This window comes from Drosophila navojoa, chromosome 3 (genome assembly GCF_054131105.1).
Source record: "Drosophila navojoa isolate 15081-1374.11 chromosome 3, UAZ_NAV_1.0, whole genome shotgun sequence".
Lineage (NCBI taxonomy): Eukaryota > Metazoa > Arthropoda > Insecta > Diptera > Drosophilidae > Drosophila > Drosophila navojoa.
This window is the reverse complement of record NC_142891.1, coordinates 9,817,669-9,837,665: the sequence shown is the minus strand read 5'-3', so window position 1 is coordinate 9,837,665 and position 19,997 is coordinate 9,817,669. Positions and strand designations below refer to the sequence as shown.

Below are 19,997 nucleotides of genomic sequence, written 5' to 3'. Positions count from 1 at the left end.
TTAAGCAGATATGCCTTCTACTTGGGGTAGGCTTTCGTTTGTTAACTTATTTAAAGTTGGCTCGATTTGGCGATTGGCGCTTATCATAAAATGTTTAGATACTTATTATATTTTTGTGTTTTTTTTTTCGCTTTGACATGCCCCTAACATTTTGACAGATAAGATAAATTAAATGAACGAAATAATAAAAATAATAATGCACTTTCTTGCTGATGATGAATTCTTTATAACATTGTTAAATATGATGGCTTGACGAGATCAGACTTTTTTTTTTTAATAATCTAAGCTAATTTGATTAAATTTTGCTTGATTCTATGATTTATTTTCTAAATTAAACAACTTGAATATATCCTCGTCAAAATTAATGAAATATATTATTTATCTACGTCCGAGCTAATTATTCTTTACAATTACTTATATATTATTTAATATTGTATATTATATATCTTATTCAATATTTAAATATTATATATCTTATAAAAATATATTTTGCGCTCAAAAATATATTTTCATATATGAAAGAAGGAAGAGTTTATTAAAATTATATTTAGAGTTTGCTTCTTGAATATATTTGAAATTCTTACTTTATCTAAGTTGTCTTCATAACTTCACTGTTTTGAATATTGCCAAACCATTAGCAACTAGATAAAATTCCATTGGCACACGTTCATGCACTCAACGAGACCGATTGATTAGCTACACCTACATTCCTTGCCATATGTCGAGCTAGCATTTCTCGTTGGCTCCCATTAGGGTATTAAGACTTTGATTTATTGACAGAGCGAAATGACAGTAGTGAAATAGGCCGTTCTGAGCTCTGAGGGATATGTGAATGAGAGATATGCGATAAGTAGTGGAAAGTTCAAAAAGCAACATGACATGACGTCACACGCGCTGATATCAGCTCTCGATGTGATAACGTTCAAGTTGCGCCATTTATTAAATAAATATAAGTATGATGTATTCTTAAAAAAGGTGCTAAAAAAAAAACTGAACGTATGAACAAAAGCTGCAACTAAAATCTTTGTTTGGCCTCAAAAATCGGGCCCACCAAAAACAGCTGTTGCGCTCTCTGAGAGGAAGAGTTCGTCTTGCACTCAGCTCTCTCCCTTCCATGTCAACACATTCAATGCAAAAGTGTGAGAGAGAGCGAACGAGCGAGTGAGCGCTTGCTTGCTTGCAAAGTTCTTTTACGCTATTTCCTGCTCTGCTGATTTGCTCTTTGCTCTTATGGCTTTTGCCATGTGCTTCGCTCGCTCGCGATGTGTGCTCTCAGAGCGGCGTCATTTTTATTATTAGTTATGACCTCATCATCGATTATTGCTTTGAAAGCGTACGGCTATGGCTGTGTGTGTGGCTATGGCTGTGTGGCTGTGAGTGAGTGTGTGTGAGTGACTTTATTTGCGCGTGTGTTGGTACTTTATTGAATCGAGTCGTCAGCTGAGGTAAACTGTAAACTGTGGGCTAGCTAGCGGGCGGCTGACTACCTGTAGCTGAGCGGCGGCCCGGGCGCCACGAGTGTTGTGCAAACAAATCTAACACACCTCTTGTTCAATATGCATACGTACATTCATATATTTTTTCTCTATTTTTCCGTTTTACGCGGCGGCTGCTTTTTACATATACCCAGTACTTAACACATTATTATCGTTGTATATTGAAGTTGTTCGCTCTTAAATGTTCTTTGTCTGCAAATGACGGAAGCCGTATAAGCTCATTTCTCCATATAATATATTTTAATCTGAAAGTAATAAGATTTGGGTAATAAGAAGTCAGGAAGCTATATAATAATATTAAATTTAAAGCCATTTCAGATTTCTTTAATATTTATAGATATTGCGTTACTGAATGTTGATCGACCTTTAAGTATTTTCCATAGGAGGTTTTCTTTTAAAGATTAAAGACTATTATAAAAAGAATATAAAAAAAAAATATTTATATATAAAAAATATTATATTAATTTAAAAATATTGAATTCATTACAACAAAAATTTTGTTCATCAAACGAATACAAAAAAAAAAAATTAAAATTGCATAAACGTAAAAAATTCAAATAAATACAGGGTATTTAGAAAGTCGATCATCTTGGTATGTGCTACTAACTGACATAGCTGTCCGCTGATTAATCTTCATCTACATAAGGCAGACCAAAGCTCAGCGCTATTTGACATGTGTAGCGGCATGTTGTTTTGCAGATTTGTATGCAAATATTTTGCTCACTCAGCGCGTGTGTGTGCGTGCGTGTGAGCGTGTGTGAGTGTGTGCCTTGTGATTTAATTTACAAGCTGTTAAATTTAAATGTGTGCTCAGTGATTTGTTTAGGCGCCTATTGTTTATATAGTTTTTGCGCTCTGCACCTCGTCAGCCGCACATTCTGTCTCTTTGTCTGTTTGGCATGACATGCAACATGAGACAGCAGCACCATCCTCTTCATCACGCCGATGATGATAATCATCTTGATCATGCGCTGGCTCATCAGCGTCATTTAAAGTTCAATGTACATTTATCTCTTGCTAAATTGCATTCGGAAATTGTTTATTACTCATTTGTAAGGCAGTCGCGCGTGGGTCAATGAAATCATTTATGCAGTTTCATTATTGTCTACATTATTCTCTCTCATTTTTTGCTTAAATATTTAATTTTTTATATCATATAATTGTTTTCCCTTTATTGTTATGACTGAAACGTCATTTGATTTGGCCTCAGGCCAACAGGAAAATTGCATTTGCAGTAACATATTTTTTATTCATTTACATTTTTATCATTTGTTGATGTGCTCATGTGCTTTAAGCATTATAAGCGATCCATTTTATGCTAAATGGCGCTTATCCGCTGCCTAGTATGCTGTTCGGATAAGCTACAAGTATTGGCATGAATACAGCTAATCTGTTAAGCTTCGCAAATTAATTTGACTTAGAATTTTAGATTAGTTATCATTCACATTCATTTAACTTTAACAGTTGTTATGCCTGATAAACGCTTGTGACAGCTCAAATGAAAGTTTAAATAATTAATGATATTATTTAATAAGTAGCGAAGTGTAATTATGACTTGGATAACCGCGGATAAGTCTAAGAGAGAAGTACGAAAATGTGCAACTAAGACTTTTATCCAATATTAAACGGATAAGATATTATTTACTTATTACTCACAGTTAAATAATACAACCAGGCTAAGCAAATCATCGTTAGCCGGATAAGATCATAGCATTTAATAATCATCATATGATAATGAGAACTTGTTTCTAGCTTCAGATGACTATCCGGGTTATCATACATTAATTTATCACTATATTCAATTAAATTTACATGTTTTTAACTGGAAAAGTACTTGATGTTAATCGAGTATTTTAATGAATTGTTAAAATTTGATTAAAATGACAATTAGATCTTAGATATTGGGCGATTAACACAAGCCAACTAATTGTGTTTACGAACATGTAAGTGCTAACCGCTGTCACGCCCCCATAAAAATACCATAAAAATGAAACGATCATCAGGCGTATGTCGGGTTGCTAGTAAGTATGACATTGTAAAGTATTTAATTACGATATATGACGTCTTTGAGTTTTTATGGCTTTTACTATCAAAAAATTAAAAAAGAGATTGCATTTCTTCTGATTTGTTATCGCGTAGCTATAGGCCTCGACTGCCTTATAGATTGACTCAACTGATTCATATATGGGCCACGCTATCTTGAGCACGTAGAGCCCACTTACTCATATATTTATGGTAAAAAACATATATTTATATAAGAAAATACTATATAAATACAAATATGTTTTACTATATTTTCGTGACGTTATCATAGCGAATAATAATTCTTTCAATTTGCTTCTGTTTCCGTTTGCTTCTTATCCAAATTCTTGTTTACAAATCACATTTCACATTTCACATATATTTATCTCTCACTTTCTGTCTCTCGATTTCATTGGTTATTTATTATGTGGCTGTGAGCATTTCTGTCCCACTGTAGATTATTTATGAATGCAAGGCCTTAGTTAAAAGCCCAATCAAAGAGAGGCAGAAACAGCAACAGAAACAAAACTGTTGATGAAGTTAAGAAAACTTGTTTACCGACCTCAATGGGGGCCCGGCAAATTGGCTCATCATGTCAAGTTCTTAGAACTGTGAACAGAATTTCATCACGAAGTTGTGAATCACGGTAGCCGGCATAGCTAATGAGAGTACAGGGTATCACAGTTGTTGGAATATTCTAGGAATATTTGATATTGATAATTATTTGTCATACTCTACGACTGCAAAATCTGTGCCATAGGCATGTACCGGATAATATATATAACAGACTATATATTATCCAGTAGGTCAAAAACAGAGTATGAAAAAAAATATATATATATTATATATATTTATTGGAGCCCGATTTGTGGATTACAGGGTATTGAATATTATTTGGTATTTTTAGAAAATTTTTAGAATTATAAGAAATAACGAAGGATTTTCTTGTAATCGTTAAAAGACAGCAAAGGAATGTTTGACCATTGCTATGCATATTTTACTTTACTGCACACTTAATATATATACTAATTCATAGGGTATTTATTTCAAAGACTATAAAGAGAACAGAAAGATATAAATAATTCAAAGGTTTGCTTGCTATCCATACAAATTCAAGCCAGGAATGGAATAGACAGTATATCATACCCCGCATTCACATATACATACAGCGCATATAGAACAAGAGTCAGCATCTGCTTTCGAACTAACTCCACTGCAATTGCACTCACTTCCTTATTGAGTGGGAGGGCATATCGTTGTATAGGAAATCTTTCAACATCTGAACAATGCGTGTATTTCGTCTGTTTCTCTGACTTATATGTAAACAAAACATAAAATTTGTTGCGTCTGTTTGCCATAAAACAAAGCACAAATACACACAAAGAAATACCAAAAGATGTTGATGGCGCAACCTGCAGCCAAAAAAAAAAAAAAAAAACAACGACGCCGCCCACGCGGCTAACGAAAACGAGATCGGAATGGAGATCGAGAGACACAGGCTAAATGCGCCCCAAAAATAGAGCTGGCCCCACTCATTAAAATGCCAAATTTAGTGTGGCCAACACTTGAATATTGCCAAGAGGCCACCCCTTGCCCGCCCACCAACCAACGCCGCTGTGCATGTGTGGGCGTGCCATCTTCTTGGCCAACATATGTCTGGGCTGTGGCTGTGGCTGCGGCTGCGGCTGTTGATGTTGATGTTGATGCAGTCATGTAATTGGCATTCCGCTTGCCATCTCTCTCTCTCGTTTTCTATTGCCCTCTCTGTCCGTAGACAAGTTTTGACCACAGCCTGCACTTGTCGCTGCCGTTGCCGCTGCCATTTGGTCTATTGCCTTTCGGTTTCTTGGCAATGACATAATCCCCATTTGCATTCACAGTTCTCAGTCGCTCTCAGTTCTTCCCTCCATCTCTCTCTCTACTTCTCAGCTGTTTATTTTGCTGGCCAAATTTTGAGCATAGTCTATGATTAAATTGTTTTTTGCCAGCCCGTGTGGGTAGCTGCAAACAGCCAGACTAGTTTGTTTGGGTCATAAAAAATGTTGTCACCCCACTAAGCTGACGCCTCTGTAGCGCAAATCTATCGAAAAACAACTGAAAAAGCGAGCGAAACATTTTTGCTAATTGGGCGTGATATTTCGAGCGACTTTGTGTGCCCAAACAAAGAGATAAATGGATTGGGTATATATAATTTGTATTAGCTACGCAACATGTCAACAATAGACTGCCGACGATTCTGAAACATAAATTCATTAGGCTCCATTAAATTTGTATTTAAATAAGTTTTAATCTTATTAGGGTGATCTCTTCCAATTTTCATGAGCAGCTTGTTTGGGCTAGCTTTATTAATTTCATTTATTATTTTGCTGTTACTTTATAGAGTTTTTATACCCTGAACCCATTGAAAATGGGAAATCAGGGTATAATGGTTTTGTTAAAAGTATGTAACAGGCAGAAGGAGGCGTGGCAGACCCCACAAAGTATATATATTCTTGATCAGGACGACAAGCTGAGTCGATTTGGCCCTGTCCGTCTGTCTGTCCGTCCGTCCGTCCGTCCGTCCGTCCGTCCGTCCGTCCGTCCGTCCGTCCGTATGTATGAACGCGCCGATTTCAGAAGATATAAGAGCTAGAGACTTCAACTTTTTTTTAAAATGTCCGTATATATCACGCGCAGATCGAGTTTATCACTAAAAAACGATAACTCATTCCGATATTTTTTTATCGATAAAAAACCTTATCGAAGATCACTTAAATAATTATATCTCCTACATCTTTCAAGCTAGAGTCTCCAAATTTAAAGTGTATATTAAGATGAATTTTATACAATTTCGGTTTTTGTTAAAATTTACCCCCCACCTCTATATCCACCCCCTCACCCTCATCTTTGTAAAAGTCGTATATCAAATACTAGAGACTTGAGCTTCGGTATACACATACATTTTAACATTATGATTACGTTCTGAAAGTTTCATTACGATCGTACGTCTAGAAATTAAATTATTAAATAAGTTTTCATTATATTGCCAACAATGCAGCGCAACCCAAGCGCAATCGCCTGTATATGTGAGTGTGTGTATGCGTGTGTTTGTTTGTATGCGTGTGTGTGTGCGTGTATTTGTATGTATGCGTGTGTGTGTGTGTGTGCGTGTGTGTTTGCTAATTATTTTTGAAATATCAGTTGCTTGTAGGGTTCAGGGGATCTCGTAGTCGAGCAGTCTCGACTAGAGCTTTCTTACTTGTTGAATTATTATTTATACTCATTCACGAAGTGAATTATTTATACTCATTCACGAAGTGAATTAGTATATTGGTTTTGTGCAATGTCCGTCTTGCTGTCCGTCCGTCTGTCCGTCCGTCCGTCCGTCCGTCTGTCCGTCTGTCCGTCTGTCCGTCTGTCCGTCTGTCCGTATGAACGCAGTTCATTTCGCCGCTATTGAAGCTAGAGACTTGAAATTTGGAACACATACTCGTGTATAGCTCCGATTTATAAAGTGTTAAAATTTTCCCGATCCGCCCACTAGGGGCGTGGCAAATCGGAAAATGCATTTTCCGATATACCAGAAATCATGTTAGTTGAAGAGCTAGAAAGTTGAAATTTGGTATGTAGATCCGCGTTGACCCCCCAAGTCCAAAAAGCTATGGTGGATATATCTACGCCCATTGGGGGCGTGGCAAATCAGATAAAACTGTATCTCCTAAAGTTCTAAAGCTAGAACGTTGAAATTTCGCACGTGAGCTAATGCTATAATTCTATAATGACTGATGGAAAAATTTTATGTCTACGCCTACTGTGGGCGTGGCAAATCGGACCTGAAGATATAGTAATTTTTCAAATTTGGCTATATTTTAGGCACTATTGATGCTAGAGACTTGTAATTTGGTATATATACGCGAGTTGACCACCCAAGTCCAACAAGCTATGGTGGATATATGTCCGCCCAAAGGGGGCGTGGCAAACCGCAAAACTTTATATCTCCTACAGTTTAAGAGCTAGAAGCTTCAAATTTGGATAGTTGAGTTACTGGTAACCTCCTCTATCGATGCCCCAAAAATAATTATCACGCCTCTTTGGGGGCGTGGCATATCGAAAAATACCCTGTAATTTTCACATTTTTTGAGCGTAAGCATTCAAATTTTGCATTTACGTTACCGTTAGCTCTTTCTAAGAACTGTCCAAAAATGAGGTGCCTACGGCCACTAGGGGCGTGGCAATCGGCATTTGTAGTATCAAATTGCGACATTTATATGCTTGAGCTATCTATGTATGTACATGTATATACAAATAGGCTTAATAGGCATTGATAACACGGAAGGAAACATTTTTATAAAATTTAAAAATAAAATTTAAATATTTAAAAAATATAAAAGAAGCTAAAATAACAAAATTTGCAATTTACAAAACAGAGTTTTCCGCGGGATTTGAACTCGCACCCTAGCCATGTTTGTCAAAATAACAAAAACAAATTTAGCCGGCGCCTTTGCCGACAGCGCTACCGCCTACTGTCAACAATAGTAATTAAAATGAAATGCAAAAATAAGATTCTTGTTATGAGAGTAGCGGATGGTAAATTCAAAAACAAAGCAAAAACAAATCAGTCTCATTTCAACGCTAGAGTATGCATTTATGTGTACATACATACACACATACAAATAAGCGCGTGCATAAGAAAGGCTGGAATGCTTGATGCTACATATGCGTGCAGACTTATGTATGTACATGCATATACATGCATATATGCGTACATACATATATGAGGGCTTTTTAAGAAGAATAAAATATTTATTTTATAAAAAACGAAATATGTATGAAAAAAAAAAACTTAACCTTTATTGGGACTTGAACCTCCGCCACTCTAACATAACTTGCGACGCCTTTAGCGCCCACGCTATTGCTTTGCTTTAGAAACTGGTAGCTAAAATACAATAAGCTAATAACAGAGCGTCATCTGACAAAACTACAATAACAGCTAGAAAATCCAGAAATCAATCGCAATTCTTAGAATGCCAAAAAGCGGTTTTGTAATGTAAGCAAACGCTAAAGAATCTGCAATAGGTGTGACCGAAAGCTATCAACGAAAATGACCATACATTTGTACTCAAAAAGTGCACGATCAATATAATAATTATCGATTACTCGATAAAAATTACCAAAAGCTACAATATAATCAAAAAGCATAATTGTTTTGTACTAATTTTTTTCTAAAGCCAAATTAAGTTAAATTTACAAAGGGACTGTGAATGAGTATTTCGCAGTCGGTAGCGCCCGACTGCAACGTTCTTACTTGTTTTTTTTTAACCTTTGTGTAAGTCAGAATTATAAGAACATGACTAAATAAAATTTATTTATATTTATAAACAATAAAAATATATTTAAAAGGAAATATTAATGAGTAGCCCGCAAAGTTTATTATATTCAAATATAATTAGAAAAAGATGTAAATAAATAAAAATGTATATTATTGACCAATTAAATAATAGAAAATTATTTATAATATAGAAAAAAATATATTATCAACAAATAATTAAAAAGGTGAACTCATTAATCAAAATGAAATCATTTTGAATGAGCAAATCCCTTATTTTAAAATGTTCCACCCGGATTGTGATTATTATCTATACATTTATTTTATAGCTGCACTAAATTTGCTAGATTAGTACAAGTAGCCATAAAATTTGCAAACAATTTTATTGTTCAGCTATCAAACTTAAAATAAATAATGAAAGATTAACCTAATTTTATTGTCGGAGAAATATTTATACACTTTTAGTGTAAAGTGACTTTTTTGAATATTAATTTTAAAAATATAATAATATAATATTTAAAAAAAATAGAACACAATAAGTAATTTTTTACATTATTTTATATTAAATATAAATGTATATATATATGTATATATTATAAAAATATTTTCAAATTAAAAAGCAAAATAAATTAGGGGCTTTAAATCCTTATTATTTTTTCTTAATTTATATTTTAATAAAATACACAAAATTAGTAAATAATATTTATCAGTATTATTTTATATTATTTTATTATTATATACAAAAAATAAATATTCATTTGATTTTTTTAAGTTAATATATGACATTTTTAGCAACTTTTCTTCAAAAATATTTCAAGTGAATTGATTTCAATATTAGTCTGATTATGCCCATATTTAAACTACTGAAAGCTTATAGTGAAAAAAACTTCCTGACATCTGTACTTGCATTTGAAATTGATTTGCTTATAAAGTTTATCAGCTGGCGCCCATAAATTGTCTACAAATGTTCATATGTGTATGTAGTCGCTTAATTAGCTATTAATTTGTTTGTGTATAAATTTGCCATGGTCGACATTGAAAATTGAACAAAAAAAAAAAAAAAAAGAAATATATATATACACACACACCGGCTTGACGTCAGCTTCTCGAGCTGCTCTCAATTGACAGCTGATAAGGGTATTTCAAGCGCCCAAAGTGAACATAAAAATAAATAAAATGTAAATTGAATTTTATTAAATTACAAGTCAGATTTAGTCGCCGAACGTAGCTCAAAAGACAAACAGCTAAAAAAAATTTAACCCAAATAATTCTAAATATTCAAAGTGTGCTTTAATAGAACTTCAAAATATTTTAAATTAAATTATAGTATATTAAAACTAATTGTGCTAATGTGTTAATATTTTGTTGAATCTTAAAAGCTGCAAATTTAATAACTTGTATTTTAAATTTTTACAACTGCCCTAAAAACTGAGCAAAAATTAACAAATTTGTTTTTATTTTATATTTGTGTTGTTTACGAAATTTGTTTTCTATTTTTTTTTACAACTGAAATTGTGTATGATATCATTTTTGCGTTTTTCATTTAACGAAAACAAAATGTATTATTAAACAAAACATATTATATACACAGCTCTGTGTGTGTGTGTGTGTGTGTGTGTGTGTGTGTGTGTGTGTGTGTGTGTGCGAGTGCATGTGTGTATAACAAAGTATTTCAAAATGAAATGGAAATCAAGTAACTGCGTCGCGAAATATTATTTGCCCAGTTTGAATTGCCTATGAGCGCCTACAATATCAGCTCTATAAACATACATACATACATTGATGCATACATACATGTGCATATGGCATATACGATAATTTCCCTTATTTTTTTTGTTTTTGTTTTCTTGTTCTCTGGCACACGCTACGTATGCGCAATATTTGCAATAAACAAATTATTTCTTAAACACAGCTCGCTGCACAAATGATGCAATTGCCATTGTGTTCATCGCGATTGCTGCTGCTGCTACTGTTGTCGTTGTTGCTGCTGCTGCAGCCGCTGCTGACTAGCTGCCAATTTGTGGCAAGAGGAAATACGGAAGCAAACGCCGCAACTGCCATGCCGGAGGCTGCCACAGCAGCTGCCACAGCACAAATAGCGTAAAATACAATTTTTCACAACATTTTATTTTCGCTCATTTTTTTTGTCATTTATGGTCAAGCTCTCGATTTTTTTTTTTTTTTTTGGCACTTAAATGCTGAACATGACTCGCTTTTTGACTCGTTTTGGTGTTCTCAAAACATGGAACGTGCCTTGCATCCGATTCCAATTGGAGAACATTTATAGCTAACCATGTTTTACTACACAATTTTTTTTTTTTATATACATACATATATATTTTGTTGTTTTTCTTAGTTCTGTTTACAAAAGTTGTTGCCGTTGTTTTTGTGGTTTTTTATAGGCATGTTGTTGCGTGTCCTTCGCTTGGTTCATTGCTATTGCCATTTACATATAAGGAAAGTGTCGTAGAGCATTTGTTAAGACAGGTAGTTGGCTTTGTTTTCGTTTTTCATTTATGGCGTTCCTGCATTGACTTGATTGATTTAAAGTTGTATCGAGTAATTAGCCAGGAATATTTATTGGACATTTATTTTGATATGAATTATAAATATATATGTAGTTAGCCAAGTGGAGTATAAAATCAATAATATTTAACAATATTTCACTTAAATTATAATCTGTAAAGTATATTGAAGTCGTGATAATCACGGAGCAGGACATAAAATGGGCATTGCACCAGAAAAGAGAGATACGAAATAAGATCGGCCTGAAGAGAGTTTAAAGATACCGAATTGGAGTTCAGAGATGGAATATGGAATATGAAAAGTGGAATATGGGTGATGGGAAATGGAACATGAGAGACGGACTGGCCGTTTATCAATAAACAACAGTCATATATTTGTAACTTAAATAAGAAACTGTAAATAATCAATAAACTGAGAGTTAAATATATTATGATATAATAGATTTAGGCTACGCAAGTAACAGTTACATGTTAATTAAGTTAAGCAACAAATAAATGACTTATTTAACAAACGTATTTCTTTATTCATTTTATTTACAGAGAAATTCTGAATGCCTGGAGGGCCAAGGCGCGATGCAATGTGGTGCCCGAAGAGCGGACACAGGAGCTCTTCCACGAGCTAAGCTTTCATCCCAGCCAAAAGCAGAGTAAGTGCCAAGCAAAAATTTAAAAGTATATATATATTAATGTAAAATGTTGCTTGAAACAGTTAGCGAAATGCTGCAAACGGCCAAGAAGGTGGCCCGCAAGGGTCGGGGCCAGACAAACGGCTTGACATTCGGACAATTTTGTGTGCTGGCGGCGGATCTGAAACGTTTTCGGTGAGCATTCAAGTGAATTGGCAATGATAGTAATTTTTGTTAATTATTTTAATTTGTTTTCTTTTAGCGCCTCAAACTTATCGAACTTCACGGATGTTAGATATCAACAAATCTCCAGCTCTCTACTGCAGCAGCAGGACGAAGCTGCTCAAGCAGCGAATAGCTCCAATAATACCCAAAATTCAACAGCAACAACAACTGCGACAACAACTACAACAACACCTGCCTCTAAGCATTATAATAAAAAGTCGGAGAATTATGCCACAGAGCTGCGCAGTACAAAATCATTTAGCAGCGTCGACGACACCAAGAAGAAGAAGAATGCCAGCAATGAGCCCGTCGAGGTGTTCCTCGGCGGCTCCTGCAATCCAACCACATGGCGAGCGGATGTGGCAATACCCGCACTCAAGGAGCTAGGCATTTCATTCTATAATCCTGTAAGTATATAAATATAAATAAATCTTACGGTATATCCTCATTAACTATATCATTTCATCCGATCAACAGCAAGTATCCGATTGGACGCCCGATCTCATCGAGCTGGAGCATCGAGCCAAGGAAAAGGCACGCGTATTATTCTTTGTTATGGATTCGGAAACACGCGCATCTGCTGGTGCCATCGAGGCGGCACACATAGCGGGTCAAAACTGCAAGCAGCTGGTGTTGGTTTTGCATCCCTATAAACCAAATCAGAATATCCTACACGAGCCTATTTCGCATCAGTATGTTAACTGGAAATCCATTCCTTTATTTGTATATAAATATTAACTGTGCTTTTCTGTTTTATATAGAGAATACCTCGATTTAAGTCGCAATCAAATGATACTTAAGGAGCTGGTCTCCCGTCGCGGTCTGCCCGTGCTGGATAATATACCATCTGGACTGCAGCGCACCAAGGATATCTTGTCTGGCATCAGAGATCCACCGTCCAAAATATCTTCTATATTAGAGTGAGTATTAAGGGGATATGTTTTGTGAAATATGTAATATGGAGTATGAGAGATTTGAGATGGCTGATATAACTGTGAAATGAATAAATGAATGAATTATGAGAGACAAGCGATGGGAGATTCAGTAGAGTATATGGAATATGAAACATAGGAGTTGGGATGAGAGTCATGAACGATAAAACAGGGATATAAGCAATTTGACATGAGATAGGAAACAATCGAAGAGAAGAGATGAGAGATAGTATGTGGAATATGTAATATAAAACGTAGTAGATGGGATGTGGATCGTGCAAGATGCGAAATCAGAAATGAGATATAGGAGATGCTATATCAGAGATGATAAATAGGCTAAAATACAGAAGATTAATTCTGATTGTGATGGCAGATGACAAATGAGACATGCGAGCTGTTAGATGTAAGATCAGATAAGAGATCAGCGACGCGAGATGAGAAATAAGATATCAGTGAAAACAGATAAGCGATGGGAGAGGGATACAAAATTCACAATGGCTGATGATTTATAGATGATGTGAAATGAGAGATGTGAGTGAAGAGAAAGGAGAGTTACTAATCAGTTAATTCAGCAGATGCTACTATTGAGAGGAATAAATATTTTTAATAAATACGTAAATAGGTTTTTAGACTGAGAGAGTATTACTTTCAAAAACTGTCCATGTGTTGAAGCAAGAATATATATTGTTAAAATTCTAGGAAGTCACTATATTCTATATACTCTCTCTCTCTCTCTCTCTCTCTCCCTATATTAAGATCTAAAAAGAACATGCATATAAAGCATGCAATATCTATCTATTATCATTATAAATATTATATCTAATCCAACTGTATCGCTTCTATATTTCTAGTACCGTACGCGGCGCTTTTGATCGCGTCAGTCCCCAAAGCGAACTGCTCACTGTGGAACAGTGCAAACGTGCTCTCTTATTTTTAGGCTATGCTCAGAGTTTAGTTAATTTAGACAATCTGAATAAGATAATAATCAATCAACGCGAATCATTGAAACTATTACAAACACAAAGTACAAAGGCGGGCGAGCAGCAGTTGAGAGAGGAGCAGCAGCCCCATCAGCGCAGTTGCCAGGAGCTCATCGATTTCGATCTGTTCTGTGTGATCTCCGCTTATCTCTCAGTGCTGCAGCAGGAGATCCACGAGAGCGGCTGCATATCGCCCATCAAGGGAACAAATGTACCGCCGCCTCAGGTTTACTTTACCAACGGTGAGCTGGAAGAGATGCAGCAGTCTCTCGAGACATGACTAATCTAAAACTCTATTTCTCTTGCCTTGCAGCGCCTGATGTGGACATCTATTATGCTGCCAGCAAGAATATATCGCGCACGTCGAGCAATGCCAGCGTCCCATCGAATAGCAGCAGCGGCATCGGCCACGACCTGGAGCGGCAGAGTTTGTTCGAGCAGTTGAGCCGGAGTCGGGACAGCGGCACGTCGTCGCCGCAGCCGCTGGGTGCGTCCGTAGGTAAAAAACTGCAGCCACACATAATGCTGAATGTGGAATCGATAGAGACAACTGAGATAATCACAACCAAAACGATAGAGACCAAACCGTTTATGGCTGTGAGCAGCAACAGCAACAGCAACAACAATGCCAACAACACGAACACCAACTGCAGCAGCAGCAGCATCAATCAGCATACGGCGGAGGAGGAGGAGAGCGACTCCAATGATTCGGTATTCTCGAGCAGCAGCTCCATAGCTAGTGCCGGCGATGCTCTCTGCTGCTCTGGCTTGGATCTGCGCGATGTCTATTTGGGCGGCAGCTGTGTGCTGCGCACCAAATGGCGCCAAGAGCTGGCGGCTCCCTATCTGCAGGCCCAGAACGTGACCTTTCACACGCCCGCACTGCACGAGAGCATTCAGCAGTTGCCCGGACAGCAGGAAGAGCAATCGACGACGCCGCCGCCCGTGGCTGCCACACAGGATCCGCAACAGCAGCAGAAACAACGCTCGTTCGTGCGCACGCGTCGAAAGTGTCGCGGCAATCAGCTGCAGCTGGAGGAACAGGAGGAGCTGACGGTGGCTGAGGAGTCGCTCAGCTGGTCGTTGCCGCCCGTGGCTGTGCGCCAGAGTCTCTACAATCCCGCTCTGCTCGACTCCAGCCGAGTGCTGCTCTTTGTCATCACGAACGAGACGCGCTCGCTGGCGCCCATGACGCTGGCTGCCCACTGCATCGGACTCATGTACAACGTTGTGCTAGCCGTGCAAATGCTGCCCGATGATTGTGTGCTGGGCGGTGAAAAGGTAAGAGAAGAATGAAAATATATAGCAAGTATAATGTGTAGTTATTCATCAAACCTAATTGCTAATTGAAATTCCCATTGGATTATTTACAGTTAACTGTGGCCGCCATCAAGGACTACAATCGCGGTCGCTCGTATTTAATAGATCTGGCCAAGCGACAGGGCGTGCCCGTCTTCAATGACATCCAGGCGGCGCTCGAGTGCACCGTGGCCAAGGTGCGAGCGTATAACAATAGAGACCGCAGCTAAACAAAAAAAAAATGAAAGAGATGATAAGGAAATGAGAAAATCAATCGTACCTGTGTTTCACTTCTGCAGCACGTGACAAATCTAAGCTAAATTTTATAATTCTTAGTGCAATTTATGTAACTCTATTTAATTTCTAATTTCATATTTTATGGCCTTACTCTAAAAAAAAGAAAAAAAAAAAAAAAAACTTTCTTAACAATTGTGTCTTAAATGTAATTGAAATGCAAAAATGTTAAAAATCTGTACTAATCTTTACTACCTATAACTGTTTCCCCACTATGCTTACATATATATTATAGCTACGTATACGTAATATTCCTGTAAAACTGTAAATGAATTATGTCGTCGCCCAGAAAGCGCATTTTAAAACAAAAACAAATTGAAAGAAAAGCATTCAGCTTTATACTAATTTATTATTTATTTAACATACCATAAATGTACATGTGTTCATGTGCATTAAATGAACAACTGTAAATATTATATACATACATACACGCATACATACATATATAAATTTATAAAATATTCGTAACTTTAAGTAAATAATTCAAATATATTTTAATATCTAGTGAGCATTAAACCATATATACATATACTTAAAAGAAAACAAAATCATAATAATTTAGTGGCCCACTGTACCCAGTTAGCAGGCAAAAATATCTCAATAAACAAGTTTTTCTAACATAACATAAATATTTTATATGAAAATAGGAAAATTCAAAACATAAAATGTTCAAAAAATTATAAAGCGCTGTTTGCGCTTTTCAGCAGTTTGACAGCGATCAGTCTGTTGAATAACATTTAGTAGAATAACACAGATATCGATTGCAACTATATCGATATTTATTGTATAAGCTTTTTGGAACAGCTGGCAGCACGCTTTTCGATCAGCCGCCCACAGTGCGGCGCACTATGCGACGTGACAAGTGACACACACATACATACATATATACAATATGAGTGAGTGGGAGAGTGAGAGAGCGCGCGCGAGAATGCCACATTCTTACGCTCTCCGCAAATATTGTTAAAATTTGTGATTTGTTGCTATTTTTTGTTGGCGTAGCTTCTCGGTAAACATAAAAAGTTTACATTTTTGGCTGTAGTGTTCGATAAACCCTTTGATTCTGGTTTTGCTTGTCTGCCAATAGCTACGTTCTTCACATTCCCTCACTCACCGACTAATTCGCTATGCCGTTGATTTTTGCCACTTTGATTTTCAGTCGCCTATTGCTCGTATTCGTCTGTGGTACGTACTGTGCCATCGTCTAGCTCGACTGTGTGTATTTGTGTGAGCGTGTGGGTTCAGTCAACCCGCTGCCAGCGGCACAGGCCCCCGCTCCAAAAATAATGCAAACTGTGTAAAATATTGGTACAAAAATAAAAACAATTAAGCACGCGTGTTTTATGCAATTCTGACATGTTTTTTAAAATAGCAAGTGAACAACACAAAAATTTATTGTTTGATTTTTGCAAAAACAAATACGTAACAGCAACAGCGGCGACTGTGTGCGTGCGTGTATGTATGGAAGCAGAGCAGCTGTGTTAGTGTAGACGCGAGCGTGCCAAAGAAAAGAGAGAGACACACTGAGCAATGGAGTGATAACTGCATGCCGCTCTCTCCAGTGCTGCCAACTTTTTACCAGAATAAAAAGCTGTTTTTAGATGGAAGAAACGGAAAAAAAAGCTGAAAATTTTTACAAAAAAGCCTAAAAAAAAGCGGTTATTATGGTTTGATTGTTTTTTTTTTTTTTTTTTTTTTTAATTTACAAGATTTTTAACATGCTATCTAATTCTTCGCGACTAGCATCGGTTTCAGAATCGTACGACCTGTTAGTACCTATCATGCGAAGATAATTTGAAGGAACTTTGTATTCATAGCAGCATTTGCCCAGTCTTCGCAAACCATATCTGTGTGTTATATTAAATAAAAAAGTAATATATATATCGGTATCATCTTTTCACTCTCAATAAAATATTACCTTATGCTAAGAATACTGTTTATTGTGCTTAGGCTCATCGAGTTCCTTAACTTGGACTTTACCAAGTTAAGCTGGCTAAATACGCGTTCCACCTCCGCGTTGGACCATGGTAATGAAAACATTTGCAGGGCAACAGCTGCCAAGTCAAGGAATCTGCGGTTGCCGCCAGAATCCTTGTAATTGGAGACTTCATTCCAAAATTTGGAGCTGTCATTAACGTTTTCCCACTTAACTAGATTAATATCATAGTACTGCCGCTCAATGTCGGCTATTCTGTCTACTTGGAGGTGTTCCAACAATTCTGTAATTCCTTTTTTTTTAGTTGACAGAATTTTATCAACGGAAAAAACGTCAATGTTTTTTAAGATTTTAAAATTGTCGGGGAGCCTGCAGATAAAATCAAAATTATTTAACGGTCGGTAGAAGAATCAGAAAAATTGGTTACCTCTGCTTTAGCTGCTTGATAAGTTCAATAACAAAAGAAGAGCAGCGAGCACGAATTTCTTGCTCGAGGCCTGCATCGATATTTAAAGACTTGATTTTCTTTTCAAAATCATACCCTTTGTACATATCGGATTCTACATGCTCTTCAAAGTTTTCTATTTCCAATACGTCGATTTCCTTGATAGGTGGAACAATTAAATTTTTTAACGATTTAATGGCAAACATTAAGTCGTTTAGCAATTCTGTGGCATTTGTTTTATTGCTTTGAAAGCACTTGTTTACTTTTTGCATGTCGGACAGAATTGGTTTTAAAAAAATTAAATATAATTTATTAATTTGGTCATTATATAATTCATAGAGAATTTGCGACTTGTAGCATTTGTCTTTTGTCGCGGCCAATTCGAAATGCAATTTGAGCTCGTCCCATTGGTCCAAAATGCGTGATACAGCTAACTCAATGGATAGCCATCTGGTGTCGCTCACTTTAGGTATTTTCAATGGAGCCTTCGGATATATCAAAAAAATTATACGTTCAAATTAAAATAAACTAAAATTTTTTTACGAAAATACTTTGACAACAACGAAACGAAAGACAAAAAAAAAAACTCATATTGAAAAATAAAAAAAAATTTGATGTTAATAATCTGAATTCAAACCGGCACATGAAAAATAAAATACTCACATTTAACTACATAGGTTAAAAACAAATTCGAGAACATATAACAGAGATATGGGCAAATTTTCACACAAACCTTATCATCATTAATGCATTTATAAATTTTACTATACTCCATTTGCCGAAATGAGCTTTTACAAAACCAATTATAGGTTTCGTAAATTAAAAACTCTAGTTTTTCCGGCAAATGTTGTCTACAAACTTGGCTAACGGCAAGTTGCACAGAATGACAAACACATTTTACCAAAATTAGCTGTGGAGCCTCCTTCTTCAGTTCTGTGTACACACTCCTGTTTGTGCCAACCATAACAGTAGCATTATCGGTACCAATGCCAATTAGATTTTTAATATCTAATTTGTATGACAATAACACGTTTTTAACGCCATCAACAATGCAAGTAGCATTACCAAATTCTAGGCTAACCAGACTTAAAAATGTTGAGACGAATTCACCTCGCGGAACGGAAAAGTACTTAATTACCAAACCTAAATAAGTATTCATATATGTACATACATGCCATACATGAAATTAAATATATTAAAATAACAAAAACAATTATTAAGATAAATACCTAAAAGTTTTGTAACGCTGATGTCCGTTGATTCATCGAGTATAAGGCTGAACTTAGAGTCGCCTATATCGCTGCACAAATCTTCATAAAAATGACGCGCCAAAACATTTTTTATAATACTGGTGCATTTTGTGCGATGAAGCTTTATTCGCCCGGCAGTTGCACTATCAAAATGGCTGCTGCATAAATTGCCCAAATGGTCTACCTGTGCCATAGCTGCGTGCTGTGCAATAAACAGACACAATGCTGCTTCCTGTTCAAAAGCTTTTGTAGGCAAGGTACCAAAATCAATTTTATTCTTTTGCTGGAAGCCACCCAGCGCACTTGTGTGTTTTTTCGTGCTTGCATGAGCACGAAGATCGCTCAGCTTTGCAGTTATTGTAGTCTTACAATAACTGCAATAGACCCTTGTGTCGTCCGTGTCATCCCTGCGAAGCCACTCCTTGAATTCTTCGCTCTTTATCCAAGCATCACGGCACTTTTGCTTATATTCTTTTGGCATGACGAAATTTGTAGCCGAAAAAATCCCACTTATTGTGATCACAGTTTGTGTAAAGCAGTGGTAGTGATATTGGTGAATATCGACGTAAACGACGTAAAGCTGCCACTCTTTGACACATTTGGTATATTTTTACCAAACTTCCTCACAGATTTATCGAAAATGGTAGATTTAAATACCAAACTTT

At 36.3% G+C, this 19,997-nt stretch overlaps 1 protein-coding gene and 1 long non-coding RNA gene across 5 annotated transcripts in view; one reads left to right on the top strand and one right to left on the bottom strand.

Moving 5' to 3' along the window:
• The window catches only part of raw (NDT-like domain-containing protein raw), a 37,116-nt gene extending 21,459 nt beyond the window's left edge, over positions 1–15,657 (top strand). For 2 of the 3 annotated variants that reach the window (XM_030384879.2, XM_030384882.2), the window contains 8 exons: positions 11,889–11,995; positions 12,058–12,169; positions 12,237–12,606; positions 12,677–12,891; positions 12,961–13,119; positions 13,983–14,353; positions 14,425–15,392; positions 15,485–15,657. In XM_030384879.2, coding sequence (XP_030240739.2) covers positions 11,889–11,995; positions 12,058–12,169; positions 12,237–12,606; positions 12,677–12,891; positions 12,961–13,119; positions 13,983–14,353; positions 14,425–15,392; positions 15,485–15,640 — 2,458 coding nt within the window. In that variant the 3' untranslated portion in view covers positions 15,641–15,657. Of the gene's footprint in view, positions 1–10,777; positions 10,924–11,888; positions 11,996–12,057; positions 12,170–12,236; positions 12,607–12,676; positions 12,892–12,960; positions 13,120–13,982; positions 14,354–14,424; positions 15,393–15,484 lie in introns of those variants that run through there. The other variant, XM_030384881.2, reaches the window with a different exon arrangement.
• On the bottom strand, positions 15,500–19,450 carry LOC149091699 (uncharacterized). Of its 2 annotated transcripts, XR_016196460.1 has the most exons (5): positions 19,312–19,450; positions 18,065–18,567; positions 17,620–18,006; positions 16,816–17,548; positions 15,500–15,636 (listed from the first exon to the last, which is right to left on the bottom strand). It is a non-coding gene; the product is annotated as an uncharacterized LOC149091699 (long non-coding RNA). The 2 variants fall into 2 exon arrangements; XR_016196459.1 differs by having other exon boundaries at positions 16,816–18,006.
• Positions 19,451–19,997: the final 547 nt, after the last annotated feature.